Source organism: Phallusia mammillata, chromosome 7 (assembly GCF_965637545.1).
Source record: "Phallusia mammillata chromosome 7, kaPhaMamm4.hap1.1, whole genome shotgun sequence".
Taxonomy (NCBI): domain Eukaryota; kingdom Metazoa; phylum Chordata; class Ascidiacea; order Phlebobranchia; family Ascidiidae; genus Phallusia; species Phallusia mammillata.
This window is the reverse complement of record NC_137258.1, coordinates 5,503,074-5,530,669: the sequence shown is the minus strand read 5'-3', so window position 1 is coordinate 5,530,669 and position 27,596 is coordinate 5,503,074. Positions and strand designations below refer to the sequence as shown.

At 37.9% G+C, this 27,596-nt stretch overlaps 4 protein-coding genes across 4 annotated transcripts in view; 1 reads left to right on the top strand and 3 right to left on the bottom strand.

The window, feature by feature from the left end:
• The window catches only part of LOC145238216 (N-acetyllactosaminide beta-1,3-N-acetylglucosaminyltransferase 4-like), a 49,133-nt gene that overhangs the window by 11,585 nt on the left and 9,952 nt on the right, over positions 1-27,596 (top strand). The window lies entirely within an intron of this gene.
• LOC145239595 (beta-1,3-galactosyltransferase 5-like) lies at positions 58-5,158 on the bottom strand. The gene is made up of 4 exons (XM_080102957.1): positions 4,974-5,158; positions 4,377-4,567; positions 3,385-3,610; positions 58-2,521 (listed from the first exon to the last, which is right to left on the bottom strand). Exons 1-4 carry the CDS (start codon positions 5,081-5,083, stop codon positions 1,981-1,983), a joined length of 1,068 nt encoding a protein of 355 aa, XP_079959083.1. The 5' UTR covers positions 5,084-5,158; the 3' UTR covers positions 58-1,980.
• Positions 11,951-15,968, bottom strand: LOC145239335 (beta-1,3-galactosyltransferase 5-like). Its single transcript, XM_080102644.1, has 4 exons — positions 15,587-15,968; positions 14,417-14,572; positions 13,468-13,693; positions 11,951-12,827 (listed from the first exon to the last, which is right to left on the bottom strand). The coding sequence occupies exons 1-4, from the start codon at positions 15,738-15,740 to the stop codon at positions 12,290-12,292; spliced, it is 1,074 nt and encodes a 357-aa protein (XP_079958770.1). The 5' UTR covers positions 15,741-15,968; the 3' UTR covers positions 11,951-12,289.
• Positions 21,015-24,005, bottom strand: LOC145239130 (beta-1,3-galactosyltransferase 5-like). The gene is made up of 5 exons (XM_080102413.1): positions 23,897-24,005; positions 23,377-23,557; positions 22,652-22,797; positions 22,086-22,311; positions 21,015-21,751 (listed from the first exon to the last, which is right to left on the bottom strand). The coding sequence occupies exons 2-5, from the start codon at positions 23,466-23,468 to the stop codon at positions 21,211-21,213; spliced, it is 1,005 nt and encodes a 334-aa protein (XP_079958539.1). The 5' UTR covers positions 23,469-23,557; positions 23,897-24,005; the 3' UTR covers positions 21,015-21,210.

The window sequence follows — 27,596 nt, the reverse complement described above, 5'->3', positions numbered from 1 at the left end:
TATATTATTCTTAAAGCTTACGCAAAGCTAAATTGCACTAACTGTCAGCAATTTACCCACGATTCAGCTATTTCATTATTAGACATTATGACACAACAATAAATGAAGCCAGTTTTTATAGAACATTCGAACTGGTGGTGGAGGATAAATACTTTCATAAACAAAAAAACATTTCCGCCCATTGTGTTAAACCAGTGATTTTCGACCGGTGTTCGACACAGAGTTGCAAGCGGGCCCGAAATTTGAGCCCGAACCCGGCCCGAACCCGAAAGTATAAGCCCGGCCCGAACCCGGCCCGAACCCGAAAGTATAAGCCCGGCCCGAACCCGAAACGTTTTTGCAAAGCCCGTTTAGGCCCGAAATTTTGATTGACAGGCCTATCCACGAAAGCCTTGCAACAAAGGATGAGAAAGAAAACAGATAAAGACAACAAACACAATGAACAATAGTAGACAATGGGGTAAACAATACGTTTTAGAGGAGGGTGGGCATTAGGTCAAAGCCAGAGATTTGTTACTTAGCTGAGTGATTTTATTTAAAAAACAGTGGCGGACAGGGAACGTTAAGTCAGGCCCGTTTTGAGCCCGTTTTCTCACAAATACCTAAGTCCGAACCCGGCCCGAACCCGGCCCGAACCCGAACCCGGCCCGAAAAGCCCGGCCCGACTTGCAACTCTGGTTCGACATGAAACACTAGAAAACACTACCCCATAAAAGTATAAACATTACAATCCTATATTCAAACCAGCGAATTTCTCGCGAAACAACTGACGATCTTTTACGGAACACTAAATAATATGTTATTTCTGATCCTGTTTTTTTTTATTCACGAAATCACAATGACTTTAATCTTAACTAAATTTGAAATATCACAGTCTACAATGCCTTCGCAACACTAAGATTTCTACAAAAGAAAGTGATATTAAACTGAAACTGATATTTTCTCATCTTTTATTTCTCAAGCAGTGCACATAGACCCGGTTCGTCAAAGTAATACGGCATACCTTATGCTTCCACCAAATTAAACAACACACTTTTGGAGTCGCAAGAAAACCTATTAATTTTTTTTTGTCGGTAACGAATAAACACCCACACAACTTGTGCTTAATTGTATGACTCACACATGATGATATGTGACACTGTTCATTGTTCTGTCGCTTTCTAAACGCACCTCGCGAACCGTAACTTAATACGGTATTGTACATTGTAACGGTATGTGGTAGCCGTTGGTTTGCATTCCATCCCACAAAAATCTACGGTAAATAGCGTAGCTATGTTAATTTCGTGATTGAAAAGTCTTACCTTTTTGCAATTAAATGAAACTGTTTACCAAAACCGACAGTGTGTTCTAACTTTATATTGTGTATTTAATTGTGAAAAGCAAAAACTGAACTCAATTAAATTCATCGTTTTATATTTAAACCACCTTCTGCCGTATGCTGATTTTTTGCCACTGATATTGTTTACCCTGCAATTGTTCACCTAATCACGTTTCCTTTGTAAAGAACTCTTTTTATTGCACTAACGCGTTGAGTTTTCGAAGAAAAAAAAGACAATTTCGAAGAACAGCAAACTACAGTGTCCCTATACTCGCGGGTTGTAAGCGGGCCCAAAATTTGAGCCCGAACTTGAAAGTATAAGCCCGAAGCCCGGCTAAGCGAATCGTTTTGGAGAAGCCTGTTGAGGCCCGAAAGTTTGTTTGAAAGACTTATTAGAAAGAAGACATGTCCAATGGACAATAGTAGACAATGGCTTAAACAATACGTTTTGAGGCTGGGCATTAGGTTATATCCGGCAACTAAGTATTAGCTCGGTAATTTACATTAAAAAAAAATTACGGACGCAGAACGTACCCGAAAGTCTGGCCCGAATTAAGCCCGTTTGTTACAAAAACCAAAACACAAAGCCCTAACCCGGCCGGAACCCGACCCGAAAAGCCCGGCCGACTTATAACTCTGAGGCGGAAATCTGACATTGGCACTCATTTACAAAGGCAAATGTTGTGAGACTTTAGCTCAGGTAACATTTTTCCCCACAAAACATTCATGTTTTCTTTTCTGTCCAAATGATGCACCGTGTTAGCGTCACCTGGTGGTAGCACCATATCGCTTGGCATTCCAACCTTCTGGCGTACTATGCCCGTTATCCAGACGTCGTCAAAACGCAGCAGAGGTAACGCTCTCGACTCTTCGTAAAGACGAGCAACGAGGCTGACTCGTGTGCTGTAAAATCCACCAAAACAAGATGGCGGCCATACATGCCAAGGATATTCGTTTTTGTCAATCAGCCACTTGCTGCCTTTTTCTCTATGCGGCTTGTCGTGTGGCATTATGTTGTAAGCACAAACGAGTGGAAATTCGCTCCATCCGCCTTTGTTCATTTTCGCCTGTGCAGCATCTATTTGTCTCTGTAGGGCACTCAAGTTGACTATGACGTCATCGTCGGCTGATGAGTAGAATAAATTGCTTGGCAGGTTGTCACTGGCCCACTGCATACCTGCTAGTGTTTTCAGCATTATATTCCTAGAAATAAACGCATAACAGTAAATGTTACATTATTATCAATGGCCGCAAAGGTGTTGCAGAAAGATCACCGCATGGCATCACACACAACACAGAGTAACGCTCATCCTTTGTTTTATTGAAGTCACATATCTTGTATGCCGTTTCCATGTTTTATGTGTTTGGACGTTCATTCTATCAGGGATGGGGCAATCAATTCAGCTGAATTTTGTCAAATGACAATAAACCGGCGTGGTATGTTTGCAAGCGGGTGGCAGCCAATCGTTTTTGATATTTCGTTGATGGGAGCGTGCTTAAAGTTGCTTAAAAACAGTTTTAGGATGATTTATTCGCATGTTTGCCTATAGTTGTGCTGAATGCTGCTGCTGTTGTTATTGCAGTGAATTTTTTAATTACAAAGATTTGTTATTGTATCTTCTGTATCTCCAGTATAAAAGTAAAAATTGCTTTGACTGCTTCACACAAATATGTGTGCCCGAAAAGGGATGAGACTTCGGCACATAACCAAGGACATAACTTAGCAGTAATGGTGACGATACGTATATTTTCCAAATTGGGCAAAAGGTCACTTTTTCTGCGAGTTGGTTGCTGTTGACTATCTTTTCGTAGATTAGTGGATAAACTATTTACTTATTCATAGAGCGACAAAAGCATTTTGGTTGTCTGGCTAAGTAATATACCCTTAAACATCCCTTTCTTGTATTACGAGCTGTACAAGTTTACACGTACAAAAGCAGGCGCGTTTCAAATGCAATCACTGAAACACATGCCGGAGCCTTAATCTTTAACCCAAAACTTGAATTGTGGTATTTTTACTCTTTGGTTTCTAGAGGTAACTGGACAAACGAGAAAAATGTTCTTACTTGTAATCATCTGATCCGTCGTACTGTAGTATATCGCCATATCGCTGCTGCTCATTCTTCAACAAATTGTTATTTTGCGTTGATGGAGCTTTTCCAACAACGAAGATGGTTCTGAACAGTGAGTTGTTGACAATGCGCACGGACGCCCACGTGCGACGAAGTGCCTCTCGCTGAGCAAAATGGTCTGACTTTGATTTGACAAACGACACCATTTTCCAACGGATATCTATACAAAAAGGAACATTACTTTGGGTCATTATAGCATAGAAGTCTTATTTAGTTACATGTTCGTTGGCCAAATTGAAACCTGCTTTCGGTGTGTTATTGGTGACGATTCTGATTATTAGCCGCTACTCTTTTTTAAGTAAACGAAGTATTTTAGGATTCAGTCTACAATAAAACGGTATTTGCAACCTGATTTGGATTGACCAAATTCGTGTTTTGACAGTTTAGAAACTAAATAATACGTATGTCGGAGAATAACAAGAGTCTATTTTAGTTGGCTTTCCAGTCCACTAGGTCTGGCCGCACTGATAAAAAGATATTTTGACTGTGTCCTTTGGAATTATCAAATGTCATAAGTAGCTTAAACGTACTCTTGTTACGTCATAAGTGTCATAAGTAAGCAACAAGAAGAGCTATTTAATTGCCGATTCTCTTCACAAACTTAGGTACAGCTAGTAACACAGTAACTCATGTCGGCCGCACTTTTAGGTAATTTTTTATTGGTGCCGCATAGAACTCAACTATTAACTAACTTTTGGGTTGGGGACGGTAAAGGAGTTTTTGAAAATTTTGCATTAAGATCTACATTGTATAGTTCGTTGTATTAAATTTTTAATGATAATACTAACCCTAACCGTCAGCATTTTTTGGACATTTACCATTTTAAATAGGTTTAGTGCTCTTTACACCACCTATCTAAAATTAGCTAAATGTGCGCCCGACGTCGTGAGTTATGGTGTTGGTAGATTTTCCAACCATAGACTTACCCTTTGAATCGTTACACTTATTCTTTGAACATGCGTCGTCAAGTTCTTTTTTCGGTTCCAACAAAAAACTCATTTTGTTTCGAAGTTTCGACTTCAACTCTACGTCTTTCTTTATTACTTGAGGCGTTGGCGCTTGTGTTTGTGTCAGTTGTCTTGTTGTGTTCTCCCGCTGTGTTATTTCAATGCGAGTTCTAAAAATGAATTGGAATTTGAGTTTAGATTTACGCAAAGGATGTTAAGGTCCACATGAGATTTTTTATACTCCATTGTTCGTGCTTTTTAGCAAACACATTGGCTGAAATAGATGTAAAAGTGACGGCTTAATTAACCACTGATTAAGTCACGAGGTTATATCAAAACATTCGAGAAAAAAGCATTTCGCGATTTTTATTGCTATACCATTGGTTTTACTCATAAAATGTGAAATAAATTGGCCCAATAAAATGAAAACGAATTTGTCTAACGTTTTGAAGACACGTTTATGCATTTTTTAGTCAAAGACTGTCGCACAGTCGGGACGACTCGAATCAAATCAGGCAAAGTTTCTGTCGAAAACAATGTATAGAAACATTGAATTGTGATTTCGAATGTACTTACTTGTTTTTATTCTGAACACATTGTTGGTAATGGACAAATCCGTACATCCCAAGCAGGCATTGACACACCAACAACGCAAAAGCCACTCGAACAACATCACCCTTTGACATTGTACAAAACCCTCACTTATTTTACCCTGCACAGTTTCATTTGTCATTTCATTTCTTTCCTACAAAGTTAATTCAGCACCTAAAATAATACACAAGTTTAGGCGTGATGAAACTGCAGGTTTTGAAATTCAATCACGGAAAAATCACGGTTAATGTACAGTGGTGCTATTTAAATAAGCTTCCAGTATTTATTTAGACATTTTCAGCAAGTTTTTTTACTTCGCATATTCGGCAACCTGCTATTTCAATATACCAGTGCATTACATACATCAGTATACCACAACAAAAGGCTTGACATCAATATAGAGCTGGTCTCAGGTAGAGCATACTGTAATACATAGCGCAAGCATGTCATCTAACCGCTTTTTCGTGTCTGAGCACATCAACTATCATAAAGTTAATATTTGTGTATGACAGCAAACATCGCCCCATGAACTCTCAAGTAAGCAGAGTAAACATAATTTTAGCACCGCAAAAAACAATAGGTTTCTTCAAAGCATGCGTAACAACAACCCTCTTAAATGTTTGCAAAAAACGTTAGTCCCATTGACTTAGTCCACATATAAGACTACTCAGGTAAGCTAAATTCTCTGCTGGTTTAACGCGCAAACTGTAAAACAGGAACGTTATAGTGAAAGTGTTTTCAGATTGTTACGTGATACTATTTGTCGCTGTGTAACATAAGAACGCTTTTAAAGCACTCCTTATGGACTGTAATCCCAAACCGGTTTATTGGTTTACCTGTTGTGAATTGCCACACACCGCTTCATTTCTATGTTTGATATGAAATGTTGTATATCGAAGTTTGATTGTAACACTTGCTTTAAAACTCAACCCGTTAGTCTGCTTTCAAAAGGTTAAGCTGGTAATGCCAACTTTATTGTTGCTTTAAGCTCTACGTTTTGTTTTGTTAGACAAACTAATGTGTTTATAGTACATTATAGAGGTTTAGTGGTTAGCAATGCAATTTGAACGATTACGTACACCAACAGATGCGACACATTCGCTCTTTCAACAAAGATAAAAGGTTAACAATAAAACAAACCAGAGGTTTATGGTAATCCCTTTTCCTCTCAAAATTTTGTCTCTGTATTAAACAGCATAAACATACACTTGTCTGCGGTTGGTGAAGATCATTATACTGGCCTTTAGGGTGGAAAACGCCATTATTATTTCGCGCGTTTGTTGTTGATTGCCTATTACGCGTTGATTGATCATCTTAATAGGTGTTGGGTTTACCTAAAATCGCCTGCGCATTTGCCGCTAATTTGCAAATTAAGTTTCCTGGATATTGGCAGAGGCGTTGGCGATAACACGAAGTCGTGACTGCGGTGTTTGTTATCTTCTTAAGTGTAGTGTAACGTGATGCATACAATTGTGCAGGTTTCAAATATTGTAAAACTAATGCAAACGACATTTTTGAATGTGTGAGAAGTTTGGTTTAAATACGCTGCTCTGTCCTAACCCCTGCCATTCGGAAAAAATGTTTCAATCTGAAAGACAATAGATGAGTCTTAGACCATCAAGAACATATTTTGTTTGTCTCTTGACTGCTATGTAGAAAAAAAATTCCATCAATTTTTTTCATTACAAAATCATCTCGCAAAATTGTTTAGACAAACAAAGTCTAGACATGTATGTCAGTTACCTAATTAACTTTGTTATAATGTTGAATGATGTTGCGTTTTTTTTCCTCGCAAATAATTTACTCAGGGCTGAGAACCCAGACTTAGTTAATCATTCGTAAGTTTTTTGTCTTAACCTTAAATAAACACAAGACTGTTACCTCTAGTCAACTTCATCTCTAGTGTTTTGTCAAGCAGTACAGCAGTAAAAAATAACTGCAATAATACTCGTAGGTCGTATCTTCATAAGATATTATTTCGTGTATACCCAGGCGATAAGACACTCGTTTAATAGTTTCTTCGCAAATGTATAAGACAAGTTTTAAAAGGCGTGGTTTACCTCTATTTTCTTCCAGTCCCTGTCTGGTCACAAAAATGTACTTGCTCTATTCAGTCTCACTAGTAATTTTCCTCGGTCTATTTACTCATGCATTTAATAATAATCACGTATTGGATAAACATGTCTTGGATGCCTATAGCTCAACATTTGTCAACTCTTCATGTCTCATTTTGGACGACCCTAAAGTCTACAGCCAGCGCTAACGGTTCAAACTTCCGTGTTAACCTTTCTTCCATACATCATGTTGACAATGCATTGTAAGATAATATTCGATCAGGCCACGGATAACTTTTTGCATATAAGGTCAAACCGTAGGTTTGTTTAAACTTTAGAGCAACGGATAAGTCGTGTCACTTGCTTGCTTTGGGTGACTAGACAAGCAAGCCTAGAGCCCATAGACCTTCTGTTTATTTGCTTTTTTACTGTACTTGATTCCACACACTCAAAATCTTAAGCTGTGGAACCCACTCACGGTCATACGGACATCAAAAGCCTCGGTGTTTAGTTTAAACGTGCGACCTATCTTGTGGTCAGACACGACATAGAAGTTTTGTTTCATATGCTTCCTACAGGAGTAACTTCTTCGCTTACCACTGCAAAGCTAAAAAGAAAGCCTATCAAATCTTGTCCACACTTGTCTAACCTTGTCTAAAAAGAAACCTATATACTATGTCGAAACATTCTTGGTATTGAGAGTACAGCTTCAGGAGTTCTTTGCCAAGTTAATATATTTCCTCCAACACCCCTACTCTTATCTGCCTGAGATTTGTTTAAAAAGCTTGATTGAAACCAGGGCTTGTAAACAAACCTCGTTGTGCCAGGAAACGATTTGAACCTGGCTCCTAAAAATGGATTTATATCTTTTCAGCTTTTTGTTGCTGAAGTTTAATTGCTGCAATTTCGGTTAGTAAATCGATCTATTGTGTGGCTTTCTCTCATTTTAACGCTGTTTAATAAGCAATTAAAGTACGTGGCACAGTTAATGTAGGTGTTCCCAGTACGACTGACGCGGTGCCCTTTTCTTTGTATTTCGATGCTATAAAAGAATATCGCGAGGAAAATATGAAACGTATTTTCTAAACCACTGAACTTTTTAGGGAACCTCAATCAAAGCAATACGGCTCTTTTGTGCCATAACTTTTCAAGCTTTTCTGAGTCTAAATGTAAAATAACGAAAAAAAGTGTTTTTACCTTGGTCCGCGTTTTCGTTTATCAAGTAAAGTAAACACCATTGAAATGTGATAGATGTTCTACATACAGTTAAACTGTATTACTGACTACAAAATACTAAAAAAGAAAACGCATAACTGTTATTTCGACGACCTGTTACTATGTGGACATTCTTTTTGCTCTTAGCTAAACAGTAAAAGCGAAAGTTATAAAAAACCTACATCTTAATAAATTTTACAATTGTTTACGATCTCTTACAGTTGTCCTCGCGTTTGTCAGTCGAAATAACTCTGCAACAACGTCAAAGGACCACCTTGTAATAAGTTCTTAGAGTCACTATCATCAACATTAAAAAAATCTTTTTCCTGCAATGGTTGCAGTTGACTGCACTCCAGAAACGGGCGTATTTCCTGTCACCAGGTTACCTCTAACAACAACCTCTTACTATTGTACCTATATTTTTGGACCTGTGTTATAATGGAATCTTTGGTTTTATCTCCAGTGAATCCTGTCTCTGACCAGTAAGGCAACTTATTAAAAAGCAAATAACTTTCCTGAACAAATAGCGAATCAAATCTGAATAATGTTGATATGCAGGACGAGGACATGCCAATTCTTTACGGCATTGTTCGAACCAAGCCCTTTTCAAACCGGTGATTCATACTGTTGTACTACACCGCAATTCGTAGCCACTTCTTAATACTGATCAACGTACTATTTCAAGTAAAATTGCCAATGCACAAACTAAAAAGACACTTATACAATTTAATTTAACGAAACTTTATCCAGTGTTAAGTACAGATCAAAAAACTTACAAAGGTAATACTGACCAAATGATTTCTATATATATATAATAGATGTTGAGCCTGTGCGCACATTTCGAACTAGTTTATCCAGTCCTGTCAAAATCCAGTTTTCTAGCTGGCTGGTCACAGCTTGACTCAAGGAATAGTCGGTTTTGGTTGAGTTGTTATGAGAGAATTTACCCAGGTCACTGTGTTGTGTTCCTCGGTTTCCCTCTGCCGCGGGTTGGCATTAAATAACATTAATGACTTCCAGATTGGTGACAACTCAGTAGCTGGCCAGCAATCGGCAAGTTTGTGTGGTTTGATGGAATGATGCTGGATTAGCGTTCACATTGTTTTAACTTCTTCAGTGGTAGAAATGTTATGTTATAGTTATAGATCTTTAGTTTGGTACTTAAAAAATACTGACACAAGACTGAGACACATGTTACACGTTTGATCAATTCAACATCCCTGTTTATTAAAGTTCAAGTAACTTGATTTTAAAAATGTTGAGCGCATTGTGTACGTAATTGATTTCAGCAATCTAAGTAAACAAAACAGTCCGAGTAGTCTATTAAACTAATCCATTGATACTACAACTGTTTGCCAATGGTGTTTCGAATATGCTACAGTTTTTTGTGAGTGAAAAGGGTGTAGCGCTGTTGATTTGCGCAAGTGCAAACATCGAATGGGTTTCACGACAGACAGGACGAAAGTCGCGAAATAATACGTTGCAGAGGGAAAAAATGCACGTGACGTATTGTGCGGTTCGGTTACGCGTGGATAAATAACGCAGGAAAAAAACGCAGTTGCTGCCACAAGGGTATATTTTCGTTTATAAATAGTTCATTTTCGTTAAGTTTGCGAAATCATTTGTCGCACCACACCCAAGCTCAAAACCTATTTTTCGTAACAATGCTGGGGATGTTTGGAGAAACTAACTTCAAAAATTATGAGACTGCTGTTGCAAGTAAGCATAGTACAAAATTAGCTTCTAGCGTTTAATGTATATCCGCATTTCGTCGCTGACCCCAAAACATTTGATGAAGTTGCGGTCTGCAAAAATGAATTTTTCACCCCCTTGTGCTCGAGAAATACTTTTCTGTGAATAACGCTGCCTATCTGCAAGTATGCCTTTGGCAAATTTCAGTTTCATTCGTCTAGGACTAGGTTCAGCGAGCAAGACGTCATGCGTATCTACAGACGCCTTGACTTTAAATATTTGCTATTGAGGCGTGGTCACTGCTAATAAACAAATACTATAGGCCTGACAGCTATTTCCTATAACTTTCATGACACCTTTTGAATTAAAACTTACCCTATCCTTAAGTACACAAATAAAGATATAAGCCAGTATTTAAGTGTAAAACATTGCAACGTGTCGACAGTTCAGGACTAAACAAAGATGAAAAATCCACACCACTCTATTTGTATTGGTTATACCAATGCCTTAGGTATAGCAGATTGTAACGAATCCGTTTGCCTTTTTATCACCACTTATTTTTTGTATCTTCAACTTCCCGTCGTCCCCTTTTTACTGTTGTGCGGCGCCAGTTGAGTTGAGTTGAGTTGATTGCGCTTGGTGAAAGAACACATAGCGACACAATTGCACTAAAAACAAGTTACATCCCTTCTGTTGGTTTATTTCACCGGACGATGACAATGGAAACTGTCAAAACGTTGTGACGTTTCACACTCAAATACTGGCTTTTATCTTTTTCTTACCCTAACCTTACTAAAAGGAAGTTGTATCTATCTCACTTTTGTACCGGTTGACTGGTGATTAATTTCAGCGTTCGTTGATGAGAAGGATATTGGCTAACATGACCTATATTTGTCATTGGTTTCGAAAAACACAAAATGACGTACCCTACATCTTATATTCACAGAGAAATGATTTTCCTCTTTGAGTATGATGAAAACATCCTGCTTGGTCACATATGCTTGAAAGTAAACAATACGACGTCACAGTTAATAATAGTCATAAAGGCAAAACAGTGTGGTCATCACTACTAAGGAAGTTGATAAATGCCAACTTCCACATATCAGTCCTTCTTTGCAAATATCTACAGATTATGCATGCAACAGCTGTGAGAACTAAGACCAGAGGCTCTCAACCGTTTTACCCCATAACTGATTTCTAAAATATTCCTTTCAAACACTAATTTAATGGCCTTGCTAACTTATAAAGAATATCAGATTTACTTCCTGATGAGACATTCTGGCTTTGACGATGTTTCTAGTCGGCTAATAACCTCATTTGTTTTACCAAACGAAACCGATAATTTACGTGTTGTTGCGTTGGGCATTGAAGGTGTACACTGCTTACTAGACGTCAGCAAACACTCGGTTGCCTTTTCTTTGAGACACAAACAATTTTGATTATCAAATATCCACATACGTTAACGTACCCCTCTCTTGTCAACTATCCTGAATAAAAGACCCCGTGTTATTCAATCAATAACGGTAAAAATTTGATCGAATTTTATGTAACATTTTGCTTTTTCCTTCAAGCATTATAAAAAGGTGACATAGCTTTGTAGAAAATGGTGAAGCATTTGTGCTCTCACGAACGCACTAAACTCGATACTAACGCTATATGTCGGAGAAAACGCTATGTGGTTTTTTTGCCAGCGCACGTTACTGGACGCTGAGTAGGCTTTGCGAAAAACTGTTACATCATCAGCACATCTGCAGTTGTATCCTATACTGGTAGTAGTTCGTATCAGCAAATTAAACCCCGACAAATGCTGAGTAACAAAAGTCATTGGCACTAACATTTCAAAAGATCGTTTGCCGGTTCACGCTAGTTGTTTAACATTTTTCAAAATACAAAACCTGCTTTTATTATAGCTACCGCCCATACACTGTCTCTGCTAATTGCTTTCTTCGCTCCATTGTTTCTCACGTCCGTCGCATACACAGGATATATGTCATCCACCAGCAGCAATAAGGCCTTGTAATTAAACATACGCAGGAAGCAAGTTTCAAATCACTGTTCGTAAGTAAAAGCTTTAATAGCAGTTTTCCGGGAATACCTTTAGAATTAGATTTACTGACAGTATTTTGGGCTTTTATTTAGCAAACAATGTTTATATTACACTGGTTTTTACTCGCTTGCTGAAGGTTCGGATAAACGGTACTTATTTTGGAGATTTATCCGTAAATCATCTGATTTGGTTGTCTGTCAAATTGCTCACAAAAAACAATGTGTACAAACACTGCACAAATATTTCATACGTATGCGATTGTTCAACAGTAATTGCAGTAACAATAAAAAGAACTAGCATAAACAAACGTTGTTATTGATTATTGTTGGTTTCATTTTAGTCCATGTTAAGAGTTTATTAACTTTATTATTCAAATGTTTCACTGTGTTTGTATTCCCTGGTTTAAAAAGCATCTCCTCGGGCATGCCAATCCGCTGCCGCAAAACGCCTGTTATCCATACGTCGTCTAAATGGAGCATGGGCACTGCCCTGGATTCATCGTAAAGTCGACTAGCAACGTCTACAGTCGTTATATAAAAGCCGCCGTAACAAGACGAAGGCCACGAATGCCACCCGTATAGCTCTTTTGAAATATACCACTTGCTTTCTGAATGACGGTGCGGCGATTCGTCCATCATTTTTTTAAACGAGCACAACAATGGAAATGTGTCCCATTCCTTTGTCACTGCAGTGGTGTTGGCTGCATCCACTTGGACTTGGATGTCTTTCATGTTCACCAGCACATCGTCGTCACTCGTCGCGTAGTATGTTTCGCTTGGAAGGTTGTCTTTTGCCCATTGCATTCCAGCCAGTGTTTTCAGAGTAATGTTTCTGTAATAGCAACATTAAATGTATGGTGCTTAATGCAAACTGTTTGATATGAAGCAAATAGCTTGGTTGATGATATAAACAGTCTACGCGGAAGTATTGTTGCTACCCACATTACGTTATCAATCTTTTTGCTTCTCCGGTAATTTTCTCAAAACAACTTCAGCGTTTTAAAGTCCCTTCACAAGGTTTTCATGACAGTAATGGCAATCTGCACAACACAATCATTTTTGTGGCTCCAAACAGGTTGACGAGTCTGTTTTAATTAATTTGCCGAAAAATGTATTGTTTTTCTGAAGACAAACAATTTTACAAAATCGTTTTAAACACATAAAGAATGCTTTAACCTTTTGTTATATTTAGTTACACAAAAAAACACTGTTTGTACGATGGTTGGCAAACCATGTCTTGAAACCGCCAGTTGTACCACATACATTATTTGCTCCATAATGTTGGCATTTGCGACGGTACAACTGGGTCACTGTGTTTTCTTCCACCACACAAAATTAACGGTATTCTGAAAACTTTGGAATTACAGTGTTTAATGGGAGATTCCTGACGGTGGAAAACAAATAAACGCGATACCGCATTGTACACTACTGGTTTGCAGGCTTATTGCATGTTATGTACTCAGCTTACGTACTTGTAGCCATCGGGTCCATCATACTGCAGTATGTCTCTATAACGGTCGTGTTCCGTTTTCAACATGAGCTCGTTTGAATTGCCGCTTGTGTTTCCGCACACGAAGACGATGGAAAACTGGCCTCCATTCATGTACCGCACTGTAGCCCACGTCCTACGAACAGTTTCCCGTGCTCTAAAATTGTCCGATTTTGATTTTACGAATATGACCATCTTCCATCGGGCATCTGAGAATAAAATTAATTGTGCATTGTTGTGACGATGTACGTTTTAAAACCGCCATGGTTGTTTGGCATTTATTCATTGGAATTTGTTGGCCTGTAATGCTTGCTTTTGGTAAATCAAATGTCAGCTTAACGTGACCCCATGTATGCCACACTCGCTGGTCTGGTTGTATGGATGTGCAGAAGCGATGTACGTGGTATCATTTTGATTATTCCTATCGTACCATTTTGGGCACATTTTCGTATAACTCCAAACTAGTTTCGTTACGGTTTCGTCCGAAATGTGAATTTGGGTCCGAAATACTAAGGCTTCATGTTGTGATGAAGTACTTCATGTCAAAATGTGTGGTTGTTTCCAAAGTATCACTTCAAGTGGATAGAGAAAGTCACCGATTTAGTTACACGAAAAATGGAATGCATTCGTTTTTCTGCGACGCTTGTTTCGCACCTTTTTATCATTCCTTCACGTGACTCAAGAGTAGCCTATATAAACGGGTGTAACTGATGTGGCCTTCATATCACTGATTATGGCATGAGTATTTGCCAAAACGTTTGAAAAAATAAATCATGTCGCTTTTTACGTCTATTTGGGCCGTTATTTTCACCATTAAACTTATGAACAAATCCGTAAATAGTGTTCCGGAATGCATTCAGGTATGATAAATACCGGTTGTTACACTATCTATAAATTGTAGACACATAAATCAGTTTCTATTTGAGACTTACCGTTCCACTGTGGACAACCTGAAACTTTGCAAGGGAAGTCGAAAGAGTTTAAAGGTTGCTTTAAAAATTTCTGTCTCGGTCGAAGTAATAAAATGTCTTCGTTGTTGTATACTTGAGTGGAAAAAAGACGAGTTCCAATGGTTTTACTGGATGACTCTGGAAATTATATGTCAGTATTAATAGGAGCGTTTGATCTGACAATCTGTAAAGCAGGGGTCGGCAACCTTTTAGGCGACACGTGTCAATTTACTTGTTATTTCCTTGTGGTAATGGCTTCGCGTGCCAACGTTTTTCTAAATAATAGTGGTTCGTGCCAGCAGATAACATTAATAAAAAGAAAGCGGAGTGTTTTGTACATGTAAGACTCAATTTAAAACAATGGCATGATAAAAACTACAAACAAGTAGTGTAACAGGTTAAAATGTCACTCCAATATAAACAGGCAAATCGGTTGGCGTGCCATGAAAAACCACCTCGCGTGCCAACCTTGGCACACGTGCCAGGGGTTGCCGACCCCTGCTGTGAAGTTTATGTGGCAAGTAACCTGTATTGTAAAGTATTATAATGACAAATAGTCAAAAATGCAGCTAAATTGAGTATTGATTTGTTGATCGTTTTGTGGTTTATTCTGCATGTGTTTATAAGTTTCGTTCGATAAACAAAACAAATTCTGCTTTTGTGTTTGTTCCTTTTTTACCCATGGGTAAAGCTTTCAATAGGTCAAATATTAAAAACGGCTACGACTAACGAGTCTTACATTTTTGTGGTTGAAGTGTTATTCAACGTGTTTGAACGAGACTTAACTACTGGAAATAGAATGCAAGTTAATATTTAAGCTATTCATCTTTGTTGTAAAAGAAAAGCATAAAGTTATACTGCATTTAATTTATGCTAATTCTTGACGCAACAGGTTTTAAACACGCAAAAACACGTCGTATTAATTAAGTTCGGAACCTATTTGAATCAATGTCGATCGTATGGTTATGAGGTCATTAAATAGCAAGTTACGACGATGATATATCCTAGTGCGGACCTAATCTCTTTTCGGACGAAATATTACTGGGCAAATAGCGTTATCCACACTAATAAATACATTACCACGAGCAATTTCATAGTTTCAACTAATTTAAATCAGCAGATAAAGAGTTATATTTTGTAATAGCCTATTACCTTGGGTTGTGTTGATATCGTTTGTGAAGTTTTGTCCACTCAAATACCTCACTCTGACCTTAGCCAGGCTTGTAATCGAATCGCTTAATTTGTATGTGGTAAAAGTTGCTATGATACCGAGCAAGAGTAAGGAGACCTTGATAGATTTCTGCATTGTACTGGGAAATTTCTTTCACCCCCAAACCATCTTTTTTTCTTGCCCTTTGTAACCCTAATCACCTGTAAAACAAAAGCAAATCGCGTGACGCTGTTTAAAAGTAGGTTACACTAAACCGATTCCGCAGGATCAACACACAACCCTAGGGCTACGTCAGGCTAGTTATAGCATAGTTACTATGTGCTGTCATCAAACTTCCGATTCTATATGACGTATCGAGTTTGAAAACAAATCATACCTCGCATAGACGTCAGTGTAACTGCGGCTTTACCATGAGACCTACTAGAAAAACTAACAATCAAGCTTTTCTTGTGTAAGTACGTCTTGGGTTGAAAACGACTTTGTCATCTAACGAGATTAACCGTACTAACGTTGACCCAAGGCCGCAGGAAAGCGATTTAGTCTGTCGCTTGAAGCCTGAATCGTGTGACAACGCTTTATGCCCCAAAGCCAAACCACATATCTATTCCCTATGGCTACAAAACGCATTGAAAACAGCCGTGCTTTCTATCCATTGCAGTTTTGCTGTATATGTGCATGAATAAAAATACACCTGTTTGAACTAACAATGCAGGATGTATAAAAAGCCCACAAAATGTGTGTATCATTATTCATAGAAGACCTATTTGTTCGGATTCCTGCTAAAACAAGTGTACTTTGGTAAAACACGGCAACATTGTGTATTTTGGGTTCTTTGTTTAAGGTCTTTTGTGTCCTTTTTGTTCACATCGATTGCTTTATCATATATTGATCAGCGCTTGCTGCGTTTAGCGTGTAAACGATTTAAAATACCCGCGAGGCATACGATAGTCGCCATAAGTCAGTATTACACACAAACTTGAGCAATCAAACCATTATGTCTGGTATTGTTTTAAATTGTCGCTCGTATCAAAATAATTTATTACTGAAAAATGATTATTTATTCTACAAGTGCAATATTTTTAACCATTTTTTTATTGAAACACAAGACACACAAACTCATTCAAGAGGATTTTTAATTATGTACACAATTCACGGTTTTAAAGATTCTAACCAGAAACAAACAAGCCAATATATTTGCATAAAGCATGACGTTTCGACATCAACTTGTGTCATTCTCAAATGAATAAATCTAAAATCAAGCATTAAAAAAGGCAATAAACACAAGCGCTTTCGCGCTTGTGTTTATTGCCTTTTTTACTGCTTTTACTGGTTTTACGCGCAGCTTGATTTTAGATTTAATTATTTGAGAATGACACAAGTTGATGTCGAAACGTCATGCTTTATGTAAATATATTGGCTTGTTTGTTTCTGGTTAGAATTTTTAATTATGGTGAACATATTTGACTGCAAACGAATTATTAATTGTTGTTGTCATTAGTTCTGTCATTAATTTGCACTGATGATAACAACAACGATCGTTTAGATGTTTGCAGTCTATTTTATTGTGTGTGTTTTACATGCCATTTTAATGGTTTGTCATTCATTACAGTGGGGCGTCGAATAGACTTTATTTAATACATCAACTATGATTTAGCATCTTGTAAATATGCCATTGCAGCTAGGAGAAACAAGTTTATTTTAGTTTCGCGATATGTTTTATAAAATTAGAACTTAAGCTTGGGATTTGTAATTAATGGCTTAGTAGTAAAGCACAATGTTGTTAAATCAATCATAATATGTTCTTTTGTTAAGACAAAACGACTGCCATCATCAGTTAAATCAATGTTTTCTAACAAAATACATTTGGTTATATAATGCTGACGTATGGAGACTAGCTGACTGCTTTCTGGCCTTGGTTGTTTTCCTTTAAGTTATGGACAATAAGCGTATTCAATCAAATGCTCAGGGCGTTTATTTCCAGCTTATGCAGCAGTCCACTTCTGACCTTAAATAAATTCATCACTATTTTCCAACTCTCGCAACACATTTCTAATATTTCTCAGCACCTTCAAAGTCGCTAGTAGTGCCGTGACTGCTGTACAAGGCTTTCGACTCGAAAGGCCAGAGGCGATAGTTCGCCTGGATTTCGTGTGTTTTGTCTGGATTTCCCGGAATGTCACTGACGTTGGATTACTCTTTGCAATTGCCTACAACAGTCAGCTCGCTTGCAAAATGATTACAAACCGGTATATTAAAAAACTACGTTTGTGTTGAGCCCGTTTCTGGCCAAATTTTGATGCTCAATTTTTCAAACCAAACTCTACAAAAAATCTTAAATCCAGTAATAACAAAACCCGTTACCACTACCAACCGTGCCCTCGTCTGCAGCTGCTTCGTATTAAAGGGAGCCAACGCAGGAAACATGTTCGTAGCTATTTAAGGATTAGTCACATATGTTTGATGGTTATTTTTTTTACCCTGATCTAGCTGAGTTGTGGAAATCGAAGATGGATACACGTTTGATTCTGATTTTGAAACGAACTTTGTACAAATAATTGAGGTTTTTAAATCGACTTGTCTGATAAACAACTTTCATTCGTCTTGGTTAACCTTTTTTTCCTAATGTGGAGAATCAAAATGCAAAAAAAAAAACTTTTTTCCGTCCTAGTAAAATACAAGTGAATGCTTGGTAATACGACAAGTCCTAAAACCAATCCACAACACCTGCGTGCTAGAAATCCACCTAATATACTTTTAGGTGCTTGTGCTCTTCACATACTAATAAACTAGTTACTACGTGCTGTGTGACACATTGCTACTGCTATTTTAAGGTATTTGCACCGACTGTCCTTAAGCCACATTCTCAAAATGAAAGTGTTTTCATTTGACCTTCTATGTGCAAACACCTTTTGCAAACACCAACTCACGCCTGAAATTGCCATGGGTTTGTATGCAAGGCGTTAAATCCCCCGACGTAAATTTACCTTCCTGTCATACATAGTGGTACATTCAAAGTTGTTAGTTATATAGTGTAGTTTATCGAAAACGTGATTCTTGTGTGTCTAACACAGTGTTTTTTGAAAAAAGTATTAGTCACTTTAATCGGGTAATAACGTGCTTAGGCAGTTATGCATGCCGGTGTCTCTAAATTACTCCCTACAGCCACCGAACCTGTACTTTAATTTGGTGGGATTCTCATTACACCACAGTTAGGCCTACATCACCATCATTGTGGTGCTAATGCTGTTTCTATTGGAAAACATGTATCTTCAAAACCAATTGCGTAAAAGAAGAATTGTGTATAAAGTACTTTGGATTTAATTCCATCTTGTATTTGAGCATGTTGAACTTGGTAATGATGTTGCTTGTTTAAATGTATGTCATTAACTTTACTGTCTTCTAACACAACGACATCTCTAATGTCACCGCATGTAAGGGCAGTATGTGCTTATTGTTTATACTTCGTTAAAGTTCTTGGTAACTACAGCCGGTTTACGAACTATCAGTAACCGTTAGAAAACGTTAGAATGCCCATGAGGTAATCCCTGCTTTGGAGTAAACAAAGAACGGTACAGTTGTAATGGTCCTAAATTTGCTTCTTGACAAGCTTTCGAGCGAGGCGGTGGTGAGTAAACAGGCAGTTGGGGCTCGCTTGAATACATCTAAATAGAGCCATTACACCTTATATACGTTACGTATTCAAACTTGCCAACGTTGCCGTATGCAGAGATTGCTTTACATAAATCATTAAAGCATTTACCCTAAAACAGTATATACGGCCGAACTCCTCATGGACCGGCCGCGGCGCAACCGCTACACTAACAGTTTTTTTTTAAGGTTTGGTTTGGGTGACCGCTAAGTAGTTTTAAGAGACCGCAAGTGTTTCATTTAAATACCAATAAATAGCCATATTTGCTTAAACGAATTATTTATTAGGCTACTGGCAGTGCACAATCACAGAACAAATTTTTCAGGTTCTTTCTCATGCAACAAAACAGATTCGCAATCCCGTTCCCATCCGCCAGCTTCCATTTCTTCGTTGTTTGCAGATTTCAATGCTCGCACTGTCACTGTTCGTCGGTCCTTTCCGGACGTGAACTATTGATCGTAGGCTATATTCGTATTATCGACAAGATATAGCGAGAAACAACCATTACTTTTCTACTGTAGTTGCAAGTCCAAATTTTGGGAAACCGCTGGAGAAATTTGGGGGACCGTTTCGGTCTGTACACTAACATAAGATTTTGGATCAAATGTTTGCTTTTTTGGCAATATTGACTACTTTTAACCTGAAAACAGAAGTTGGTAAACTAGTCAACCGTCATTAAAAAAAATGCAAGTGACTTTGAAGTTAATGCCTTGTGACAATGAAAAACTGACTATAAAAATGTAGACGTTTCAACTGTTTATGTTGTCATCATCAGTAAAGTGCGGGGGTGGCATAGTTAACAGACGAAACATCTTGACACGTATTTGACAGATGATCCTCAGACTGAATTTACAAATGAAACTACATGGTAGCAATTCACATCGTACAAAACCCAACAAATAGTGACACGTAAATTCTGTTTAACTATGTAGCGTATTTTTTGGTTATGCTTACCCCTCTTGTTAAGGATGTTGTCTAATAAAGTTACAGTCTTGGAAAACTCCTTAATGAATAAGAAATGGTGGAAAGCAAATACACATGGGTCCCATACTTTTGTTAAATGGCTTGTTTGAGGTGTTTCAAAATAAAAAACGCATTATTTACAGCAGGGGTGGGCAACCTTTGTTACTGCAGGGCCAATTATAAATGTCAAAATGGGATCGAGGGCCGCACCTGTGTATAACACAAAGTGATTTTCCTTGGTTTCTAACCAAATATGCTTAACTACAAGTATAATTCGTATTTAAATCTAGCCACATTTTGCCAGATCGCAGAAAACTAGCATCAGGCACATTAATCAGCTCAAAAATATGTAATAATTGGACTGGTTTGCCAGTACTTTTGAAATCCAAGCGTCTTTGCGGGCCGCACAACCTTGACTGAAGGGCCGCATGCGGCCCGCGGGCCGCAGGTTGCCCACCCCTGATTTACAGCAATACAATAAGCATGAAACAAATTGGAAATTATTCACTACAATATTTTTTTCAATAATAATGAGCAGAGCTCTGTGGGTTGTTTAAAGTCAACATAGTACATACTTGTGACATTAAAACCAAACTAATCTTAGATACGCTGGATTTAAAGGAGCAGTTTAATTGAGAACAAAATTGTCATTCTTGTAATGTACCTCGTGGTAATTTTGTAGCTTGCCTAAGTTGTTGATGTATAGTTGTCTACGAACTTGCGACGGAATTGTTTGCCACTGGTGAGCACAAGCTTCATTGGTTTGTTTTTGCCTCCGTGGCAATACTTTAAAACAATTTCTATGCAAATACGATTTATTTCGTCTTTTTTAAAAGCCGCTGTCTTGTCACGATGCTACTGACACACATTGCAAAAGGTTCAGCAGAAGGTTCGAAAGTAGTAAAAAAGGCAACTGAAAAAAAAAACGTATAACAGAACTTTTTTATTGTCCGTGGACAAGTGCAAATAAAAAAACAAAAAACATACTGGCTATCAGAGACATAAGCAAGCATTGTTTGTTATCATATTTGACTTTGCTTTCTCCCATACAACGTCCATGTCTTCATCTTTCTCTAAATGATGCACAGTGTTATCGTCACCTGGTGGGAGTAACATATCGCTTGGCATTCCTAAACGCTGACGCACTATGCCTGTTAACCAGACGTCGTCAAAACGCAGTAAAGGCAATGTTCTCGATTCCTCATAAAGACGAGCAACAAGGCTGACACGAGTTGTATAAAAACCGCCATAGCAAGATACAGGCCATACATGCCAAGGGTATTCATCTCTTTGTATCAGCCATTTGCTGCCTCTTTCCCTGTGCGGCGCATCGTTGGGCATTATGCCATAAACGCAGGCTAAAGGAAATTCGCTCCACTTGTCTTTGTTCATCTTTTCCTGTGCAGCAGCCACTTGCACCTTCAAAGTTGCCATGTTGACTACGACGTCATCATCGGCTGACGAATAGTAGAAGTGACGTGGCAGGTTGTCATTGGCCCACTGCATTCCAGCCAGTGTCTTCAGCATTATGTTCCTGCAACATACCTTCCAGTTACTTTCATTGTCTAAATATTTAATACAGGAAAACTTTAGGACATTTTTCACTTAATCGAAATCACTGTGGCTGCTTCTTCTAAAGTTTGGTTTTGTGTTAAGCATACAAAATTTAATTTATTCTTCTCCGGATCTTCACTTGAGTAATTTTGCTAGCGTAAGGTATTTTGCTGGTGGTAGTGTAACTTTCTTAAAGCATGACTCCAATTGATTTACTTTTGAGAGACACAACCCACAATGACACGAGGTATTTTAAGTACTAGAAGCAACCAATCTTAAGCCTTTATCACAGTAATGACATAGTTGCGACTTACTTGTAATCGTCTGGTCCGTCGTACTGCAGTATATCGTCATATCTTTGTTGCTCATCTGTTAACAAATTCGCGTCCGCTATAGACAAAGTTTGGCCAACGACAAAAATTGTTCTAAACTGTGTTTCGTTGATGGTGCGCACTGACGCCCACGTGCGGCGAATTGTTTCCCGTCTTTTGAAGTGATGCGACGCCGATTTAACAAAAGTCACCATTTTCGTTTGAACATCTAAAAGCAAATTTCATCCCAGTATGAAACGTTAAAGTTTGTAATAAAACGTTTTGCACAGAATTTCACATATAGCTCTTTAGAAATTAGTATGTGACCAAATAGAAGACTTGGAATTTATCGCTAACCTTGCTTCGTACATTTTATTAAATTGTTACTGATTAGCACTTTACTGATAATGGCATCGGTATTTTACGAAAGCATTTGACGATATATGTCTATTTCGGCCATTATATTCTTCGATAACCTAATGAAGTTTCTGGAATTCTACACAAGCAGGATGAGTGCGAGCAAAAAAGGGTTATCTGACAGTTGTCTTGCTTTTTACTTTCGCACCCACCTGAACTATCGCACGTTTTTGAGCACAAGTCTTCCAGTACCTTGGGCGGTTCCATTATAAATTTCAACTTGTTTCGAACTTCCAAAATTTTTTTATTGCTTTGTAAGTGTGTTCGTATCTCATGCACTGTTGGCGGAATAACGTTTCTGAAAAACAACAACATACGTTAGTATCTGAAACAATAAGAAAATGCAGTTTATAAAACAACAATTCTTAACCGTTTTGTTTCGTTTACTCATTTGAATTGTAAGGTGATATGTATCCCAATTCCTATTTTGACTTATGTACCTTATATAATAAATTAAGTACTGCAAAACTGGCTAGATAGGGAAAAAATGAAAATTAAGTTACACTGTGAAAGTAGAATAGATCAAATTCAGGTTTGTTTCTCGAGGAATGTTACATACATGTAGATATTTCCTTGCTTTTAAACCCAAACGTTTGTTTTTGGGGGGTTACCCCTGTTGAGAACCTCTGTTCTGTGGGACTGTTTGTTATTTTACCGTTACTTCTGTAAATCCTGATTAACCTTAATCTTTCGTAATGCTGTTTACAGGCAACGTTCATTATACCCAGGTGCAAGTGCCTCAGTGCAAACACGCTTAAGTATTTTCATTATCCTATATCTTGAATAATTTGTCAGCATTTGCGAACGCAGTGCCTCACAACGCCCCGAAGCCATAAAAACATCAAATTAAAAACTGAGTTAAATCATATTTACTCACATAGTTGGACAGTGGAGAAAGTGGTAATATCCATACATAATAAAGATGCAAGGTGCTAGGGCACAGAAAAACAGCACAGTATGTTTAGACATTCTTATCCAGTCCCAATCTCCGACATTACAAGTCTTCACGTCACGGATGCATTGTGTTTTAACAGTCAAATCTAACAGAAATATTAAACCTTCAAAAAGAGGGTAAAGTTATAAATAAAAGTTTCAGACAAAAATTCTGCTTCATTTCGTACAATGTAGAAAACTTTTTAAAGTGTACTACATTAAATCTTTTGAGTGTCATTGTACTGCTTCAAATTTATAATAAAGTGTAATACCAAGTACCCTTTGCACATATACATTCCCAGACGTGTGTAAATAAAAAGTTGGAATCCGTAGCTAGAACGAAAAGGTTTTATTGCAAATAAACACATGTATTTTAACAGCTTGTGTGGACTAAAACGTATATGCATCTAAAATGTATATACACATGTGTCTATTCAAAAACCATGGTGAATTATTTATTCTACCTTTCCAGCGGATACATAATTTAAATGCATGTAATGACGACCCGGCTTCTTGAATCGAACTTTCCGTCGTGCTGTAATTTACTGACGAATAAATGTTTCCCCAAACCGTAAAACGTCAGCGTCGTTTAAGTTGGTTCAGGAAAAGAACGTGTGGTAAATGTTTACAAAATATTTTTACCTGCAATTTACCTTATGTATTGGGACTAACAAACTGAAAGATGATTTTTTGTACAGTGTGGTTTGACTAACCACCACTCATTTAACCTTTAGGCAACTAGAAACAGACACGGTTTGGCCATACCTCGAACAGGAAGTGTCTAATCCTGTCAATCGCTATAGTGCAATTCGTTTCAACTTTCGGACTATTTTCCGGTTTGACTGGTAAATAATCCGTGATTGCTAAGCTGTGCTGGGTGTAGCTTAACCACTAAGCTCTCAACAACTTGCTATAAATGTGATGGTTCCAGATGTGAGGTTATAATGGTTTTCGTTCAGGAACAATCACAGTTTTAAAAGCGCATGTTACATCAAATAAATAAGCGTGTAAAAAAAGCACTATGAAACCCGATGCTAAAAGACACACATATGTAGAAAGTGCTTCTCTACCGAAACGTTAAACAGTTACTATATAGCTAGGGGTGTGTAAGTGATATCCAACGTTTAGTGTGTCTAGTCGTGCAACTTTGCTGCTAATTTAAGCTCGCATTACATCCTAAAAATGCGGTAATGCCCCGGTACGCTTTATGACTGTTCCTTCCCACTATGTTTCGCAATTCTGTCAAGATGCTCCCTCAACCTTTCTGTTCACTGTGGTTTGTACATTCCCTGTACATACACAAAACAACAAAAAACACCTCTAAATTTGGTCATATGCTGTATATTTCTATTGTCTGCTGGTCGTAGCGCAACAAATATAGCGGTGAGTGTTCTGGTTTCTAAAGCCGATTAGTGCTTGTTATTAGTGTTTATTTAGGGCCTTTTCGACGTTAGAAGTCCGGGGATTTTACCCTCGAGCATGGGCAGTGTAATTACGTATGTTTGAGTTTTGTCTTAATCGTTCACAATAACCAATGTTGTGCACGGCTATCCAAAGTGCGGTAATCTATTACACTTTGCGAATCACACACTACAGCAACCTTATACACTGTTGTTGACCTTGAGGTCTTGGCTGAGACCCACTGACTTTGGTTGAACACAGGCCATTCATTTTTTACAGCTGCAATATAGTAATTGTCTTGCTGTTGATACAGTGTGCCAATGTTTCGTTAATCTTCTGCCAAATTCTAATCCTTAACCTTTCCTCCGTATTCTCTGTTGATCTACCCCTTTAACTACCTTCGTTTTAGTCGAAGTTTTGTATTTAGCACTAAATTTTGGAACTTCGTACCTTAACAGTTAAAAAACTTCCTTAGCGTGCAAAAACGATGATTAAAGAAGGTAAATCGACTATTTCCTGTCTGTATCGATAATGTTAACGGGTAAGGGATGTAAGACTAATAGTGTGTCAGAAGCCCTACTTTTACCATTATCAATCACACTAAGTTTACGCGGTAATAGTTAACTTACCACAGTATCTAACATTTAAGAACCACAATTCTAATTTGTTGTTTGAAAACTACTTTTAACAATGCATTACCACTAGCACAAATATAACATTAAACCACAACCTTTTCAAAGTTACGTCTAAAGTGAATGTAAAAGCTTTACTTTGTGCACTGCATAAAAATGGCACGAATTTTTCGCATCTACTGAACGCTGGAGTTAGAAATGAACTGGTAGAAATAAAACCGCATGTGTCCTGTTACAAATATCATTATTTGTTCTTGGATGGTACTGGTTTTACGTGGCTTGTTGACTGACAGCACAATACTTGGCTTTTTCTGTGACATTTGTACGCTAGAAAACATTTACGTCATTGCTTGGATCAGCGTAACTGGCTTATACATTGAACATGTCACTACAACTCTCATTTCTGCCGTGTCACCTTTGCAACAGACATTCGTAAGTCCAGACCTTATGTAGACAGCAAGATTAGACAAAAAAGTGTCGCCTTGCTAAAATAATCTGTGGAATGTGAAAGCTGTGAAAGCATTTTACGACTGAACACTCCAAAACCACTGCAACAAACTCGCTGTACTGCCAACTGTCTTGCGCTCTTACTTGTGCTTCTGATATGAGTAATACCATCATCACAATAAGCAAATAACTACCATAGGCTAACTGACATGACAAGGCTAGTACGTGACAATACAGGCACTAAGCGACGCATTATACAATGTAGCTTGAATTTGCTTTTTGGCCTCTGGCGAATTCAATGTACCGAAACTTCTATCACTGCAGTTCGAACGCTTTTCAATACAACAACAGAGACCGGTTAAATCTTGGGCCTCTGGCCATTTTAGATCTCGAACGTTCAATTAGTCGTACCGATAACCGGCATCCTTTTTCTTCAACCGCTCTCTTCCACAGTCGTGCGGGACTTAAACTATTTTTGGCACTGGGCAGCAGTCATTTCCTATTGTTGCCTTTTTTGTTGCCAGTGGACAGCGAAAATCTTGCCAAATTGCCATCAACCATTGCGCTTGTGCCATGCACGGCTTAACACACTCAAAGCGGGGTTTACGGAGCGCATCGCCAATAAAATTACCCGAGGGGGTGTTTTGGCATGATCTAGCTTCAGCTAAATTGTTTTACGTTGCGACAAAACGGAAAATATTCGCATTCAAGGTAACTTTTTAGACACACTGGTACACAATTGATTAAAAAGCAATGGGGAAGTCCTTCATTAAATTTAAACTACCATGTACAGCAATACTGGGTCATAGCGTCACCAGAAATGCACTGGTTATCTGTAACATGAATCCTTATGGAATTCCTACTCTCAGTCATAACATCCTCAGGGAGTCAGGCCTATTTGTCTATGTGAATCCAAACGTCTGATCTCAACTGGCTGTTGTCGTATTTGTTTAAAACAACTTTGCAACTTTTGGTTTTGTTTATTCTCAATAAAAGTTGATAATATTTTAATTATTCTAGTTGAATAAGAGAGACTAATAATGTCCACAAGTGTAACATATATTCCATATATTGCTTTTTATATATTACTTCTGCTTCATCATTAACATTATGTACTGAAAAACACAGTTAAACAAAAATTGTGGAAATAGTCTGAGGCATCGGCTGTTAATAGAGAAACTCTATTCGCTCCTCAACTGGCCAAGTTTTTTGTAAGCATATAGTCACTTGGTGGCGGTAGTACGGTGATTGTGTTGGTGGACAATTGGCTCAACATCAAGCAGAAGGAACTTCGTCAAAATTTCCAGGGTACCTGATTCAGAAAACGACATGAAGAAGTTGATCTGGATTCGTACTTTAGTTCGTAATCCGTAAAAAATATTTCAATAAGCGTTAACGCGAAAATGGCCTAAACTCTACTCGTCTGATCAAAGGGCTTTGTGTTACACCACTTTCGAATTAACCAAACGTACCTAATTTGACCCATTAGAATTTTTAAAGTAACATAGCAGTCACCGCTGAAGTGAGTTTGTAATCATATTTTAAAATACAAGCTGTAATTCTTTCTCAGTTAATTTAAAATACTACATTGTCAAAAAAAACAGTATTAAAATAACATTGGCGTAGGAATACAGATTAATATTGTAAAAGTCGTAACTGAGTAGCCAAAGTCATAGTAATTGCT

Bases quoted from the DNA above. Each gene is read 5' to 3' on its own strand.
- LOC145239595 (XM_080102957.1), bottom strand. From the start codon at position 5,083: ATGTCAAAGGGTGATGTTGTTCGAGTGGCTTTTGCGTTGTTGGTGTGT. The intron at 4,568-4,973 runs GTAAGTACATTC...ATTCATTTTTAG, and splicing joins TGTGTTCAGAATAAAAACAA to AACTCGCATTGAAATAACAC. The intron at 3,611-4,376 runs GTAAGTCTATGG...CTTTTTGTATAG, and splicing joins TAAGTGTAACGATTCAAAGG to ATATCCGTTGGAAAATGGTG.
- LOC145239335 (XM_080102644.1), bottom strand. From the start codon at position 15,740: ATGCAGAAATCTATCAAGGTCTCCTTACTCTTGCTCGGTATCATAGCA. The intron at 14,573-15,586 runs GTAATAGGCTAT...TATAATTTCCAG, and splicing joins CGATATCAACACAACCCAAG to AGTCATCCAGTAAAACCATT. The intron at 13,694-14,416 runs GTAAGTCTCAAA...TTTTATTCTCAG, and splicing joins AGGTTGTCCACAGTGGAACG to ATGCCCGATGGAAGATGGTC.
- LOC145239130 (XM_080102413.1), bottom strand. From the start codon at position 23,468: ATGTCTAAACATACTGTGCTGTTTTTCTGTGCCCTAGCACCTTGCATC. The intron at 22,312-22,651 runs GTGGGTGCGAAA...ATTTGCTTTTAG, and splicing joins AAAAACGTGCGATAGTTCAG to ATGTTCAAACGAAAATGGTG. The intron at 21,752-22,085 runs GTAAGTCGCAAC...GGTATGTTGCAG, and splicing joins GACGGACCAGACGATTACAA to GAACATAATGCTGAAGACAC.